Genomic DNA, 14,144 nt, shown 5'->3' with positions numbered 1-14,144 from the left:
ACTGACTGCCTTTTTTGTGAGTGGAGTCTAGAAGCTTGGGAGAAGAAGGTGGTGGGGAGGCACTACCCCAGATGATATTCCATGGTAGGGCAGATTCAGATTTATATAGAGTGAGTTGTTTAGAAGCAAGGTAACACAAAAGGAGAAAAAGAAAACCCAGTTTTTTTTTTTATGCAGAGGAAACAACATTTGTGATGTGCCTTTCTCAAGAGAGATTACAAGTTAGGATAATACCTAGTAGAGATATGAAGATCTCTGAATGATTTCTAGATATGAGAAATCATATCAAGAAATCTGGGTGTCATTAAAGATGAACATACACGCAGAACACTCCTTTTTTGTGATAAATAAGACATACAAACAGAGTTTTAGAGGGATTAAAGTTTAGCTAAATGTTCTTTAGGCAATTACAGAATTACCTGGAGTTCAGCATTTAATGACTTGGTGGAGAATATTCAGGAAGTTGAAAGTGTTTGTGCAGGACAAGGTTTCTCAAATTGGAAGGTGAAATGTAGTGTGCTATCATCAGCAAAACTATGAATAGGATTTCCAGTCAGTGGAAGAAGGTGATTAATATACAAGAGAAAAAGAGTAGCAGAGAGAGAGAGAGAGAGAGAGAGAGAGAGAGAGAGAGAGAGAGAGAGAGAGAGAGAGAGAGAGAGCGTGAGTAAATTGGAAATACAATCGCAAAAAAAAAAAAAAAAGAGTCAGTAATCCATAAGATAGGAGCTGATTTAGAAGACTTTTATGCCACACATGATAAAAAGCCTTAGAAAAGTAAAGAGCAATTGCTTGAGCTTCACCAAACTTTTCTATCAAATTTGTCCAAAGATGGGTGGCAACAAGCAACTATATTACCAGTGGATCAACACTGATGGAATCCACATTGACAATTATTGATTAGATGGAAGGTTTCAAGATAGATTGAGTTGGTGGTCAATAAATTTATCCATTACTTTGAAGAGTAGAGATAAGTTCAATGGAACGATAATTGGATAGGAGGGATTTTACACCCTTTTTAACAATTGAACAGATATGAGCAAATTTCCAAGTGAAATTTCCTAAGCAACACATAACATGAGAAAGCTCAGGAATACAGGTTTTGAGAACAAGTGGAGAAATGACATCAGGAATAGTTATTTTCAAATAAGATAAATGTGCAGACTGGCAAGTGCTCTTAATTTGCATTGCACATTGTCAGAAGTCTAGAAATACAAGCCAAAGCACTATCCTTTCCTGTAAATAAGTTAGCAAAGGCCACTTTTCTTGTCAATCACAGTTATCAAATATGGAATAAATACAGGGATACATCAGGACTTAATGCAAGTTAATGGATGAGGAACTGTTCAGTAGCACAATATTGATGGCCTGAATGTTTATATGCATAAGTAAACATAATGCCATAGTGTGTTTACTCACATCCTTCTAAAGTCTGCTGGCTACAAAACAATTAATAGATTGCAAGCTGCCCACTCAGTTATATTTAAGTTTAGTAATATTTAACTTAAATGCAATTATATTTGGAGAACCACTTCATCATCCAGTAGTACTGCTCACTGGTTAAGAGTGCAAATAAAAACAGCAAGGAATTATTTGCATATGTTAATGGTAGAAGGAAATGGATGAATTACATCATTCTAATGGTTATGAATGGTATGATGTTATGGATATGAACTGTTGATGATCCTATACAAACTGCTGATCTATATTTACACATGGACCATAAGACTTTGCATCTATATTTACACATGAACCATAAGACTTTGCATCTATATTTACACATGAATCATAAGACAATCACAGCATGGGTTTGTTAAAGAGAGATCAGGGTTCACTACATGTTATGAGATTGTCACAAAGGAACTGGATGTATAGAATAACTTTAATATCATATGCTTACAATTCAGTAAAGCCTTTTGATGCTGTACCACATATACAACTGTTGCATAAATTAGAGCAATGTGGCATTAGAGACAAGTTACTACTACGGATAAAGGATTGGTTAAGCAAAAACAAAGAGTGACTATAAATGGCCATGGCTCTTCTCGGAGTAATGTGATGGATGGAATTCAATGGGGGTCAGTGCTGGGGCTCTTATTGTTTTTAATATTTATTAAAATATTGTTGTAGGTGTTTCAAGTTCAATGTACAAGTTTACCGATGATGTAAAGGTGAGCACAGTGGCTAATGAGGGTAATCAGGGTATGCTACTTCAAAGTGATCTAAATAAACTAGCAATGGGTTGGAAAATAGCATTTGATGTTTTACAGTGATAAATGCAAGGTATGGCATTTGAACAGCAGCAACTGCAGAATAACATACCATTTTGGTGGTACCAAATTGAAGATATGGAGTATGAAATAGATCTTGGGGTAATTGTACAGTCTGATGTGAAATTCTCTGCTACAGATTGACTACTGTTTCTGTATATCACTGACAGAACTGTATGGTTTCTGTCAGTGATATACAAGAATTCTGCCAGCAAAGACAAAGTGGTTATTATTCCACTGTATAAGGCAATGATTAGGCCACATCTGGAATAGTGCATACAGCTTTGAAAAAATCATTTTAGGAAAGAAATAGATCTGTTAGAAAGGGGGTAGATAAGAGCAACAAGAGTAGTTGGGACACAAAAGGACATTCTTACTAAGCAAAAGCAGGGTTTTGTAAACTGCAGTCTCTGGAAAGTAGGCATCTTGACGGTGACCTAATTGAAGCATATAAGGCTTTTAAAAGGTTACGTAAACTAAATGCTGATGAAATCTTTACTCTTTCTCAGAGTGACAGTCGGAAAAGGGTGGTTAGCATTAGTAGAGGCATATGATGCAAGAAAGCAAGCTTATGCAGCATCAGCCAAAAAAAAAAAAAAACTTTCCACTTCACCCCTCCGTTCGTTCGAAATACCTGTCCAGCTGAGCCTTAAATTTATTTAGGCTATCAACTTCCACAACAAGGGATGGAAGTCTGTTCCACAAACCAACTACCCGCTGGCTAAAGGCAAATTTCTGCACATCTATCCTACATCTGCCTTTCCTCAATTTGAATTTATGCCCTCTCAGGTGATTTTTCTGAGCAAGAGGCAGTATCCCATCAGCATTGAGCATGCTCAAACCATTCAAGGCTTTGTACACCTCTATCAGATCACCTCGCCGGTGCCTAGTCTCCAGACACTGTAATTCGCAAAATTTAAGCTTTTTTTCGTAAGAGCAACCCTTCGTTCCGTTCACTAATCTTGTTGCCCTTCTCTGTACTCGTTCCAGCAGCTCTACATCCTTCTTGAAATGAGGTCTCCAGACCTGAATACAGTACTCAAGGTGTGGCCTGACCATTACCTTATACAAGGGAATAATCACCTCCTTATCCCTGCTAGAAAAATTCCTGTATATCATTTATAAGACACAATGAGCTACTCTTGCAGCCAGTCTGCACTGCTCAGAGAACTTCATATCTGTCTGCACAATTACCCCCAGGTCCTTCTCATTCTCTACCACTGTCAGTGTAGTACCACAGAGTTGATACGTTGCTCTGGGGTTGCTGTTTCCCATATGTAGTACTTTATATTTGTCAATGTTAAACTTCATTTGCCACCTCTCAGCCCATCTGCTCAACCTTTCCAGATCCTGTTGCAGCAGCATAGCGTCAGTATCGTCCTTAACAACCCTGCCAACCTTTGTATCATCTGCAAACTTGTACATTAAGCTTGATATACCATCATCAATATTATTTATAAATACAGAAAACAACAATGGACCCAAAACTGAACCCTGAGGGACTCCACTAATAACATTAGTCCACGATGAGCAGTGTCCATTAATTACCACTCTCTGTCTTCTGCCACTCAACCATCCCTTTATCTATAGCAACAATTTGCCACCAATGCCACACTGCTCCAATTTGTGCAGCAGTCTTCCATGTGCAACAGTATCAAAAGCCTTTCTAAGATCCAAATATATAATATCAAAGTTATTCCCTGCATCCAATTCTTTTGTGACTACATCATAGTATCCAATCAAATTGGTCAGGCAAGACCTTTCCTTAACAAAACCATGCTGTGTCTGAGCTATAACTGAATTCTTGTCAAGATGATCCTGCAGTGCTTCTTTAACCAGTGCTTCCATTAATTTTCCTGGAACAGAAGTTAAACTCACAGGTCTATAATTACTTGTGTCAGCCTTTGATCCTCCTTTGTGAATTGTGGTTACATTTGCACATCTCCAGTCTGTGGGTATCTTCCCTGATTCGAAGGAAGCTCTCATAATTATGGCTAACGGATTGCTTACTTCCTTCGCTGCTTCCTTTAATATAACTGGATAGATCCCGTCCACCACAGGTGCACTTTCTTGTATTTATCTTCATCAATTTCTCCTCCACTTTACTCTCAATTATTACAATATCATCTAGCTCACTGCCAGTGTTTACTTCATCTATGGCATTCCCCTTCCTGAATAACTCCTCATGTGTGAATGTAGATGCAAAATATTGATTTAGTTTGTTAGCTACCTAAGCAGGATCATGAACAGTTGAACCATCGATATCAAGTGGACCAATCTGATTCATCCCCTTCCTTCTAGAGTTTACATAAGTAAAGAACTCCTTGCTGTTTTTCTTTACATCCCTTGCCAAAGATTTCTCGTAATCTGCCTTCGCCTGCCTAACCTCCTTTGTAACTTGGTTACAGATCAACTTATATCTATTATAGGCTTCTGTGTCACATGTTAATTTATATGTATCCCATGCATTTTTCTTCTCTGCCATGTCTCATTAGTTCATCTGACATCCAATTTAGGCCTAAACATTGAAATTCTGAGTTGGTATGTAAAGCCTACTAGCTTCCAAGATAAGTTCTTTAAATGCTTCCCATTTTGAGTTTGCTGTTGGTAACATCATCAGTTGGTCCTACTGTATAGAATTTAAATATTGTCTCAGACCATCGTAGTAGCCTTTACGAAAGCAATAACCCTTCCCTTTACCCCAGATGGTAGTTATCTCTTTGAGTAAATCCCACTTCAGTACACTATGATCACTGCCACCTAGTGGTTCCTGTATCTGCAGATTCTTAATGCATGAAGAATCACTACTGATAATCAAATCAAGAGTACTGCTCCCTCTAGTTGCCTCCCGAACATGCTGATTTAGAAAACAATCATCCAATAAATCCACAAAAGCCTTGCTAGTGTGTGAGTGACCAATCCACAAATTCCAGTCAATATCTGGGAAATTAAAGTCGCCCATTATAAGACTCTCTGATTTACTGGCCCACTCTATTTCCCTTATTAGTTTCTTATTATACTCTTCAGAGTCATTAGGCCTATAGCACACTCCTACACTCAATTTTGATCTCCCAATGCTTATGTCACACCAAACTGACTTGACAATGCACTGTCTAGCGATGTCAACTGGCTTCACTTCCTTGGATTTTATGTGTTTCTTAACTAATAGCATAACCCCTCCTCCCTTCCTATCCTGTCTATCCTTTCTGTAGAAGTTGTACTCCCCAAATTCCAGTTCTGCATTACTTATATCTGTGTGACACCATGTCTCTGATATCCCAACAATATCCGCCTTTGATGCTTTGAGCAATACCTCAAATTCATCAAATTTATTTACCAAACTCCTAGCATTGGTGTACATGCAAGTATACATGCACCTGTTCTTTTTCTTAGCTACCCTAACACAACCCATGTGTTTACTTGTACCCCAATGACTCCCAGCAGTCTCTGAAATATCCTGCATCTTATTTTCCAAGCTGCTGCTCATTCCAATAGAAGCAGTGCAAGAATCACTTTCACCTCTGCCAGTGACTACTGTTAATCTATTATTCCTTGTATCCCTCCAATCTAGCAGTTTTCCGACCCATCTAACATAGCACCACCTAACATAGCATCAGTTTGCTGATGCTATCGACCCACCTCGATAGCATCAGCAAACATTCTTGCACCCAAATTGCAGAATACAGGCATGGAAATTCATATTTAGCCAAAGAATAATCAACTGTTGGAATAAACTTCCAACTGGTATTGTGCAGATAGGTAGTTTGAATAAATTTAAAGAAAGTTTCGACAGATTACTGGAATTGAAAGGAATGACAAAATGTTTTTTTTTTTTTTTTTTTTTTTTTTGCTAGTGTTCTATAAACTTTGCTTCCTTGCATCATGCTGTCAATACTAATATTAAATGAATACTTTAATTTTAACTTGCTAGATGAAAATTTACCAATTTTGATACTAGTACCCTATTATAGCCAATTCTCTCTCTCTCTCTCTCTCTCTCTCTCTCTCACACACACACACACACACACACACACACCATATAATACTTATAAATACCACTTTACTTACCTGATGTACAAAGTGCAGATATAAATGTCAGAATATTGGTAAGCATCTCATGAGATAAATTTGGCTGAATTAATTTGTTGTGCAACACTGAGGCAACCCCTAAATTTTGTATCTGTGATTCCATTTCAGCTACATAAGAGAGGAGGAAAAAGAAAAAAAATTCTATACAAATGATATATGTATATACATATTCAAATACTAAACAAATTATTCAAAAGTCTGCATACTTCTTGTTTGGTAATAATGTATTTTCTAAAAAACAAATTCCATTAATGCTTTTGCTTTTTTTTTTTAAAATTGCTTTTATTTCAGATAGACTGATACAAATAGTTAAAATATCATACATGCACTAAGTTTAATTTAATAATTTAAGACCAGGCTGTTCTTGAAAAGGTACCATTAGTGAAAGGCACCTGGGGTGGATGGGATCTATCCAGTTATATTAAAGGAGCTGGCAAAGCAACTAAGAAAACTCTTAGCCATAATTATGAGAGCATCCTTGGACTCAGGGGAGGTCCCCACGGACTGGAGATGTGCAAATATATCCCCAATTCACAAAGGGAGATTGAAGGGTGACACGAATAATTACAGACTAGTTAGTTTAACTTCTGTTCCGGGTAAAATAATGGGGTCATTGGTTAAAGATGCATTGCAGGATCATCTAGACAAGACTGCAGCAATAATTTAGACACAGCATGGGTTTGTTAAGGGAAAGTCTTGTCTGACAAATTTGATAGGATATTATTAGCATTAGCATTAGCATTAGTAGAGGCATTTGATGCAAGAAAGCAAGCTTATGCAGCATCAGCCAAAAAAAAAAAAAAAAAAAAAAAAAAAAAAGTAACATAAATAAATAAAAATAACCACTTCCACTTCACCCCTCTGTTCGTTCGAAATACCTGTCCAGCTGAGCCTTAAACTTATTTAGGCTATCAACTTCCACGACAAGGGATGGAAGTCTGTTCCACCCACCAACCACCCGCTGGCTAAAGGCAAATTTCCGCACATCTATCCTACATCTGTCTTTCCTCAATTTGAATTTATGCCCTCTCAGGTGATTTTTCTGAGCTAGAGGAAGAATCCCATCAGCATTGAGCATGCTCAAACCATTCAAGGCTTTGTACACCTCTATCAGATCACCCCGCTGGTGCCTAGTTTCCAGACACTGTAATTTGCAAAACTTAAGCCTTTCTTCGTAAGAGAACCCCTTTGTCCCATTCACCAATCTAGTTGCCCTTCTCTGTACTCGTTCCAGCAGCTCTACATCCTTCCTGAAATGAGGCCTCCAGGCCTGTATACAGTACTCTAGGTGTGGCCTGACCATTGCCTTATACAAGGGAATAATCACCTCCTTATCCCTGCTAGAAAAATTCCTATATATCATTGACAATACACCATGAGCTACTCTTGCAGCTCGTCTGCACTGCTCAGAGAACTTCATATCTGCCTGCACCACCACCCCCAGGTCCCTTTCATTCTCTACCACTGTCAGTGTAGTACCACAGAGTTGATACGTTGCTCTGGGGTTGCTGTTTCCCATATGTAGTACTTTACATTTGTCAATGTTAAACTTCATTTGCCACCTCGAAGCCCATCTGCTCAACCTTTCCAAATCCTGTTGCAGCAGCATAGTGTCAGTAGTGTCCTTGACAACCCTGCCAACCTTTGTATCGTCTGCAAACTTGGACATTAAGCCTGATATACCATCATCAATATCATTTATAAATACAGAAAACAATAAAGGCCCCAATACTGAACCCTGAGGGACTCCACTAATAACATTAGTCCACGATGAGCAGTGTCCATTGATTACCACTCTCTGTCTTCTCCCCCTCAACCACCCCTTTATCCATAGCAGCAACTTGCCTCCAATGCCACACTGCTCCAATTTGTGCAGCAGTCTTCCATGTGCAACAGTATCAAAAGCCTTTCTAAGATCCAAGTATATAATATCAAAGTTATTCCCTGCATCCAGTTCTTTTGTGACTGCATCATAGTATCCAATCAAATTGGTCAGGCAAGACTTCCCCTTAACAAAACCATGCTGTGTCCTAGCTATAACTGAAGTCTTGTCTAGATGATCCTGCAGTGCTTCTTTCACCAGTGCCTCCATTAATTTTCCGGGAACAGAAGTTAAACTCACAGGTCTATAATTACTTGTGTCAGCCTTTGATCCCCCTTTGTGAATTGGGGTCACATTTGCACATCTCCAGTCAATGGGTACCTCCCCTGAGTCCAAGGAAGCTCTCATAATTATGGCTAAGGGTTTGCTTACCTCCTTTGCTGCCTCCTTTAATATAACTGGATAGATCCCATCCACCCCAGGTGCCTTTCTTGTGTTTATCTTCAACAATTTCTCCTCCACTTTGCTCTCAGTTATTACAAGATTCTCTAGCTTACTGCTAGAGTTGAATACACCTCTGGCATTCCCCTCGCTGAATAACTCCTCATGTGTGAATGTCGATGCAAAATATTCATTTAGTTTGTTAGCTACCCGAGCAGGGTCATCAACAGTTGACCCATCGATCTCAAGTGGACCAATCTGATTCATCCCCTTCCTTCTAGAGTTTACATAAGTAAAGAACTCTTTGCTGTTTTTCTTCGCATCCCTTGCCAAGGATCTCTCGTAATCTGCCTTCGCCTGCCTAACCTCCTTTGTAACTTGGTTACAGATCAACTTGTATCTATCATAGGCATCCGTGTCACGTGTTAATTTGTATGTATCCCATGCATTTTTCTTCTCTGCCATATGCCTCATTAGTTCATCTGACAACCATTTAGGCCTAAACCTTGAACAATATTTCTTAGTTGGTATGTAAAGCCTAGTAGCTTCCACGATAAGTTCTTTGAATGCTTCCCATTTTGAATTTGCTGTTGGCAATATCATCAGTTGATCCCACTGTATAGAATTTAAATACTGTCTCAGTCCATTGTAGTCGCCTTTACGAAAGCAATACCCCTTCCCTTTACCCCTAATGGTAGTTACCTCTTTGAGTAACTCCCACTTCAGCACACTGTGATCACTGCCACCAAGTGGTTCATTTATCTGCAGATTCTTAATGCATGAAGAATCACTACTGATAATCAAATCAAGAGTATTACTCCCTCTAGTTGCCTCCCGAACATGCTGATGTAGAAAACAATCATCCAATAAATCCACAAAAGCCTTGCTACTGTGTGAGTGACCAGCCCCCAAATTCCAGTCAATATCTGGGAAATTAAAATCCCCCATTATAAGACTCTCTGATTTACTGGCCCACTCTATTTCTCCGAACAGTTTCTTATTATACTCATCAGAGTCATTAGGCCTATAGCACACTCCTACTCTCAATTTTGATCTCTCAATGCTTATGTCACACCAAACTGACTCGACACTGCACTGTCCAGCGATGTCGACTGGCTTCACTTCCTTGGATTTTATGTGTTTCTTAATTAATAGCATAACCCCTCCTCCCTTCCTATCCTGTCTATCCTTTCTGTACACATTGTACTCCCCAAATTCCAGTTCTGCATTTCTTATATCTGTGTGACACCACGTCTCTGAAATCCCCACAATATCTGCCTTTGATGTTTTGAGCAATACCTCAAATTCATCAAATTTATTTACTAAACTCCTAGCATTGGTGTACACACAAGTATACATGCACCTGTTCTTTTTCTTAGCTACCCTAACACAACCCATGTGTTTACTTGTACCCCAATGATTCCCAGCAGTCTCTGAAATATCCTGCATCTTATTTTCCAGGCTGCGGCTCATTCCAATAGAAGCAGTGCAAGAATCACTTTCACCTCTGCCAGTGGCTACTGTTAATCTATTAGTCCTTGTATCCCCCCAATCTAGCAGTTTTCCGACCCACCTAACATTGCCTCGATAGCATCAGCAAACATTCTTGCACCCTTTCTATTTAAGTGTATCCCATCCCTGTAGAAGCAGTCTCTCCTGTTAACAAGTACAGACCAGGCTGAAAAAAATTTTACCCCTTGAGCCCTGCACAATCTTTCCAGGGCCGAATTGATTGACAGGGCTCTCATCATATACTCCCTCCTATCGTGTCTGGGCAGAATTGCAGACACTTTCAATTTCAACCCTAATTCACGGCTTTTTTTCATCAGTGACCTGTACTTGTCAAGTAATTCCGCCGGTCTCCTACTCTTAATGTCATTAGTGCCAACGTGTACAACTATATCACCTTTTGTGCCCTTAAAAGATGATATCCGCTCTACAACGTCATCAACTTTTGCCCCTGGCAGACATACCCTGGTCCTATTCCACCTATCCTTTTTACAAAGCATGTTTCCCGTTTCCCTGACAATAGAGTCACCAACAACTACTAGTTCCTTTGGGACCAGCGCATTCTGCCTTGGGGGTTGCCGCTGTGTTCCGCGATGACCAAGTGCAAGCTCTGGCATTGGTGTGGGCAGCTGAGATATTATGATGTGGTTACAAAGGAACTGGATGCAAAAAATAATTTTGATATCATATATTTGGATTTCAGGAAAGCTTTTGACACTGTTGCACATGGAAGACTATTGTACAAATTGGAGCAGAATGGTATTAAGGGTAAGTTGCTACAATGGATAAAAGGATGGTTGAGTGGGAGAAGACAGAGGGTGGTAATTTATGGGTGCTGCTCTTCGTGAACTAATGTTATTAGTGGAGTCCTATAGGGTTCGGTGTTGGGTCCTCTGTTGTTTTGTATACTTATCAATGATACTGATGAAGGTATATCAGGCTTAGTGTCGAAGTTTGCTGATGATACAAAGGTTGGCAGGGTTGTTAATGACAGTAATGGCGGTGTGCTACTGCAACAGGATCTAGATAATTTGGGCAGATGGGCTAAGAAGTGACAACTGAAGTTTAACCTTGACAAATGCAAAGTACTGCATATGGGTAGAAGTAACCCCAGAGAAACGTACCAACTGTGTGGTACCACACTTAAGGTGGTAGAAAATGAAAAAGACCTGGGAGTAATTGTGAAGTCAGATATGAAGTTTTCTGAGCAATGCAGACAGGCTGCCAGGGCAGGTCATGGGGTTTTGTCAATGATATATAGGAATTTTGCTAGAAGGGAAAAGGAGGTGATTGTCCCTCTGTATAAGGCAATGGTCAGGCCACGCCTTGAGTACTGCGTACAAGTCTGGAGGCCTCATTTTAGGAAGGATGTAGATTTGCTTGAGCGTGTACAGAGAAGGGCAACAAGATTGGTGAGGGGAATGAAGGGATCCTTTTACCAAGAGAGGCTTAAGTTCTGCAAATTGCAGTGGCTGGAGACTAGGCACCTGCGTGGTGATCTGATTGAGGTGTATAAGGCCTTGAATGGGTTAAGCACGCTGAATTCTGATAGGATCCTTCCACTTGTTCAGATTACGACCCTAAGGGGCATAAATTCAAATTAAGAAATGACAGATGTAGAATAGATGTGCAGAAATTTGCCTTTAGCCAGCGGGTGGTTAATTGCTGGAACAAACTTCCATCTGTCGTGGAAGTTGATAGATTAAATAAATTTAAGGAGGAACTGGACAGGCATTTGGAGGGAATGGTGTGATTTCTTTTTTTTTTTTTTTTTTTGGCTGATGCTGCATAAGCTCATACACTTGCTTTCTTGCATCACATGCCACTACTACTACTCTTGGTGGCTTTGATGATTATTCTAAACTTTATTAATATTGTAGTTTAACTGGTTTCAAAAAATATTTATACATTTATGTGCTAATTTTAAAAACTGTAGTGTGTTTTGGAAACTTCAATAATTGACTAGGAATGAATCCCACTTGCACCATACAAGTATAAGAAAACATGTTATAATTAGTGTACTTTTGCTTAATGTAGCACTTTTGAAACATTTACTATATAAACAGGAAGAGACCCTTCCTCAATTATATCTCATAAGTCAGGCTGGTGGTGAGGAACTGCCTGGAGTCTACACCAAATATCAACACTTTATCTTCTTGTGGTGAGGTGTGAAAATTGCTGTTAGCAGGCAGTCAGATTTACTGCTATTGAACAAATGAGGACAGACTGCCAATATGTGACTAAGCTGATCAAAATGTATATTGACAAGTTTAAACCTCACCACCATGGTAGGATCAAAGCAATTGAGACTTATATTGGCTGGTATGGTGCCTAGGTCAACAAAGTCCTTACTAAATTAATTAAACTAAGGAAACAAAGAAAACTAAGGAAACCAGGCCACAGTGCTAAAAATGTTAGTGGAACAACTATCAAGAGAAGTACCATTAATTGCAGAAGATTATATGACAAAGAACTAGAGATGGCAAAAGTAATAGCTTGACATAATATCAGAGTGGCAGGTATTGTAGAAACCAAGAGGATGAATACAGGGGGGGGAGCTGCAGGTAAAACAATAATCATAAATTAATTCATTCTGGAGGCTAGATACAGTGGATGGAAGGTACAGCAATAGCATTCAGAACTATTTTGGAAGTTCTATGCTTATGGCCAGGGGCAGTCCGTCTTGAGGGTGCAAGGGATGCACTGCACTGGGTGGAGGGACAGAAAATTTCAATTGGCACCCGGGTGCCAAATTGTGATTGACACCGGGGCACAACATAGGAACGCCCTTGCTTATGGCTCATTTGAAAGATCAAAACAGACTGAACAGAAGTTTCTGGCCTCTTACCATTAGCTGAGAGGCTAGACAAAGAAAGCTGTCTACCATCACATGCAACAAGATCCAAGAGAAAGGTGGTATTTATTCGACTGAAACAAATTAGATAATGCAAGCAATGAATTACATTTCAGGCAGAATCATTTTTTTTCCCTCATAAACTAAATTTTTACTTGCTGTGATTAATAGGGCACAATTTTAAGGGCACAAAAGGTGATATAGTTGTACACGTTGGCACTAATGACATCAAGAGTAGGAGACTGGCAGAATTACTAAACAAGTACAGGTCACTGTTGAAAAAAAGTCATGATGTAGGGTTGAAATTGAAAGTGTCCGAAATTCTGCCCAGTCACGATAGGAGGGAGTATATGATGAGAGCCTTGTCGATCAATTCGGCCCGGGAAAGACTGTACAAGGCTCAAGGGGTAGAATTTTTTTCAGCCTGGACTGTACTTGTTAACAGGAGAGACTGCTTCTACAGGGATGGGATACACTTAAACAGAAAGGGTGCAAGAATATTTGCTGATGCTATCGAGGCAGTGTTAGGTGGATCGGAAAACTGCTAGCTTGGGAGGGGGAGACAAAGACTAATAGATTAACGGTAGCCACTGACAGAGGTGAAAGAGATTCTTGCACTGCTTCTATTGGAATGAACAGAAGAATGAAAAACAAGATGCAGGATATTTCAGAGACTGCTTGGAGTCATTGCGGTACAAGTAAACACATGGGTTGTGTTAGGGTAGCTAAGAATAGAAACAGGTGCATGTATACTTGCGTGTACACGAATGCTAGGAGTTTAGTAAATAAATTTGATGAATTTGAGGTATTGCTCAAAACATCAAAAACATATATTGTTGGGATATCAGAGACATGGTGTCACACAGATATAAGGAATGCAGAACTGGAATTTGGGGAGTACAACGTCTACAGAAAGGATAGACAGGTTAGGAAGGGAGGAGGGGTTGTGCTATTAGTTAAGAAACACATAAAATACAAGGAAGTGAAGCCAATCGACATCGCTGGACAGTGAAGTGTCGAGTCAGTTTGGTGTGACATAAGCATTGGGAGATCAAAACTGAGAGTAGGAGTGTGCTACAGGCACACTCCTACTCTCAGTTTTGATCTCCCAATGCTTAATTTTTCTTATTATACTCTGATGAGTATAATAAGAAATTGA

The 14,144-nt window shown here is 39.4% G+C and overlaps 1 protein-coding gene across 1 annotated transcript in view; it reads right to left on the bottom strand.

Annotated features, from left to right (window-relative positions):
* LOC150081581 (rap1 GTPase-GDP dissociation stimulator 1-B-like) overlaps positions 1-14,144 on the bottom strand; it is a 199,792-nt gene that overhangs the window by 10,489 nt on the left and 175,159 nt on the right. The window contains exon 9 of the mRNA XM_090380251.1: positions 6,339-6,467. Within this exon, the coding sequence (XP_090236377.1) occupies positions 6,339-6,467 (129 nt within the window). The remainder of the gene's footprint in view (positions 1-6,338; positions 6,468-14,144) is intronic.

Source organism: Mastigoproctus giganteus, chromosome 8 (assembly GCF_048544385.1).
Source record: "Mastigoproctus giganteus isolate SK-2022 chromosome 8, ASM4854438v1, whole genome shotgun sequence".
NCBI lineage: Eukaryota > Metazoa > Arthropoda > Arachnida > Uropygi > Thelyphonidae > Mastigoproctus > Mastigoproctus giganteus.
Note: the sequence above shows the minus strand (reverse complement) of the source record. Positions and strands in the feature narration are given on the sequence as shown.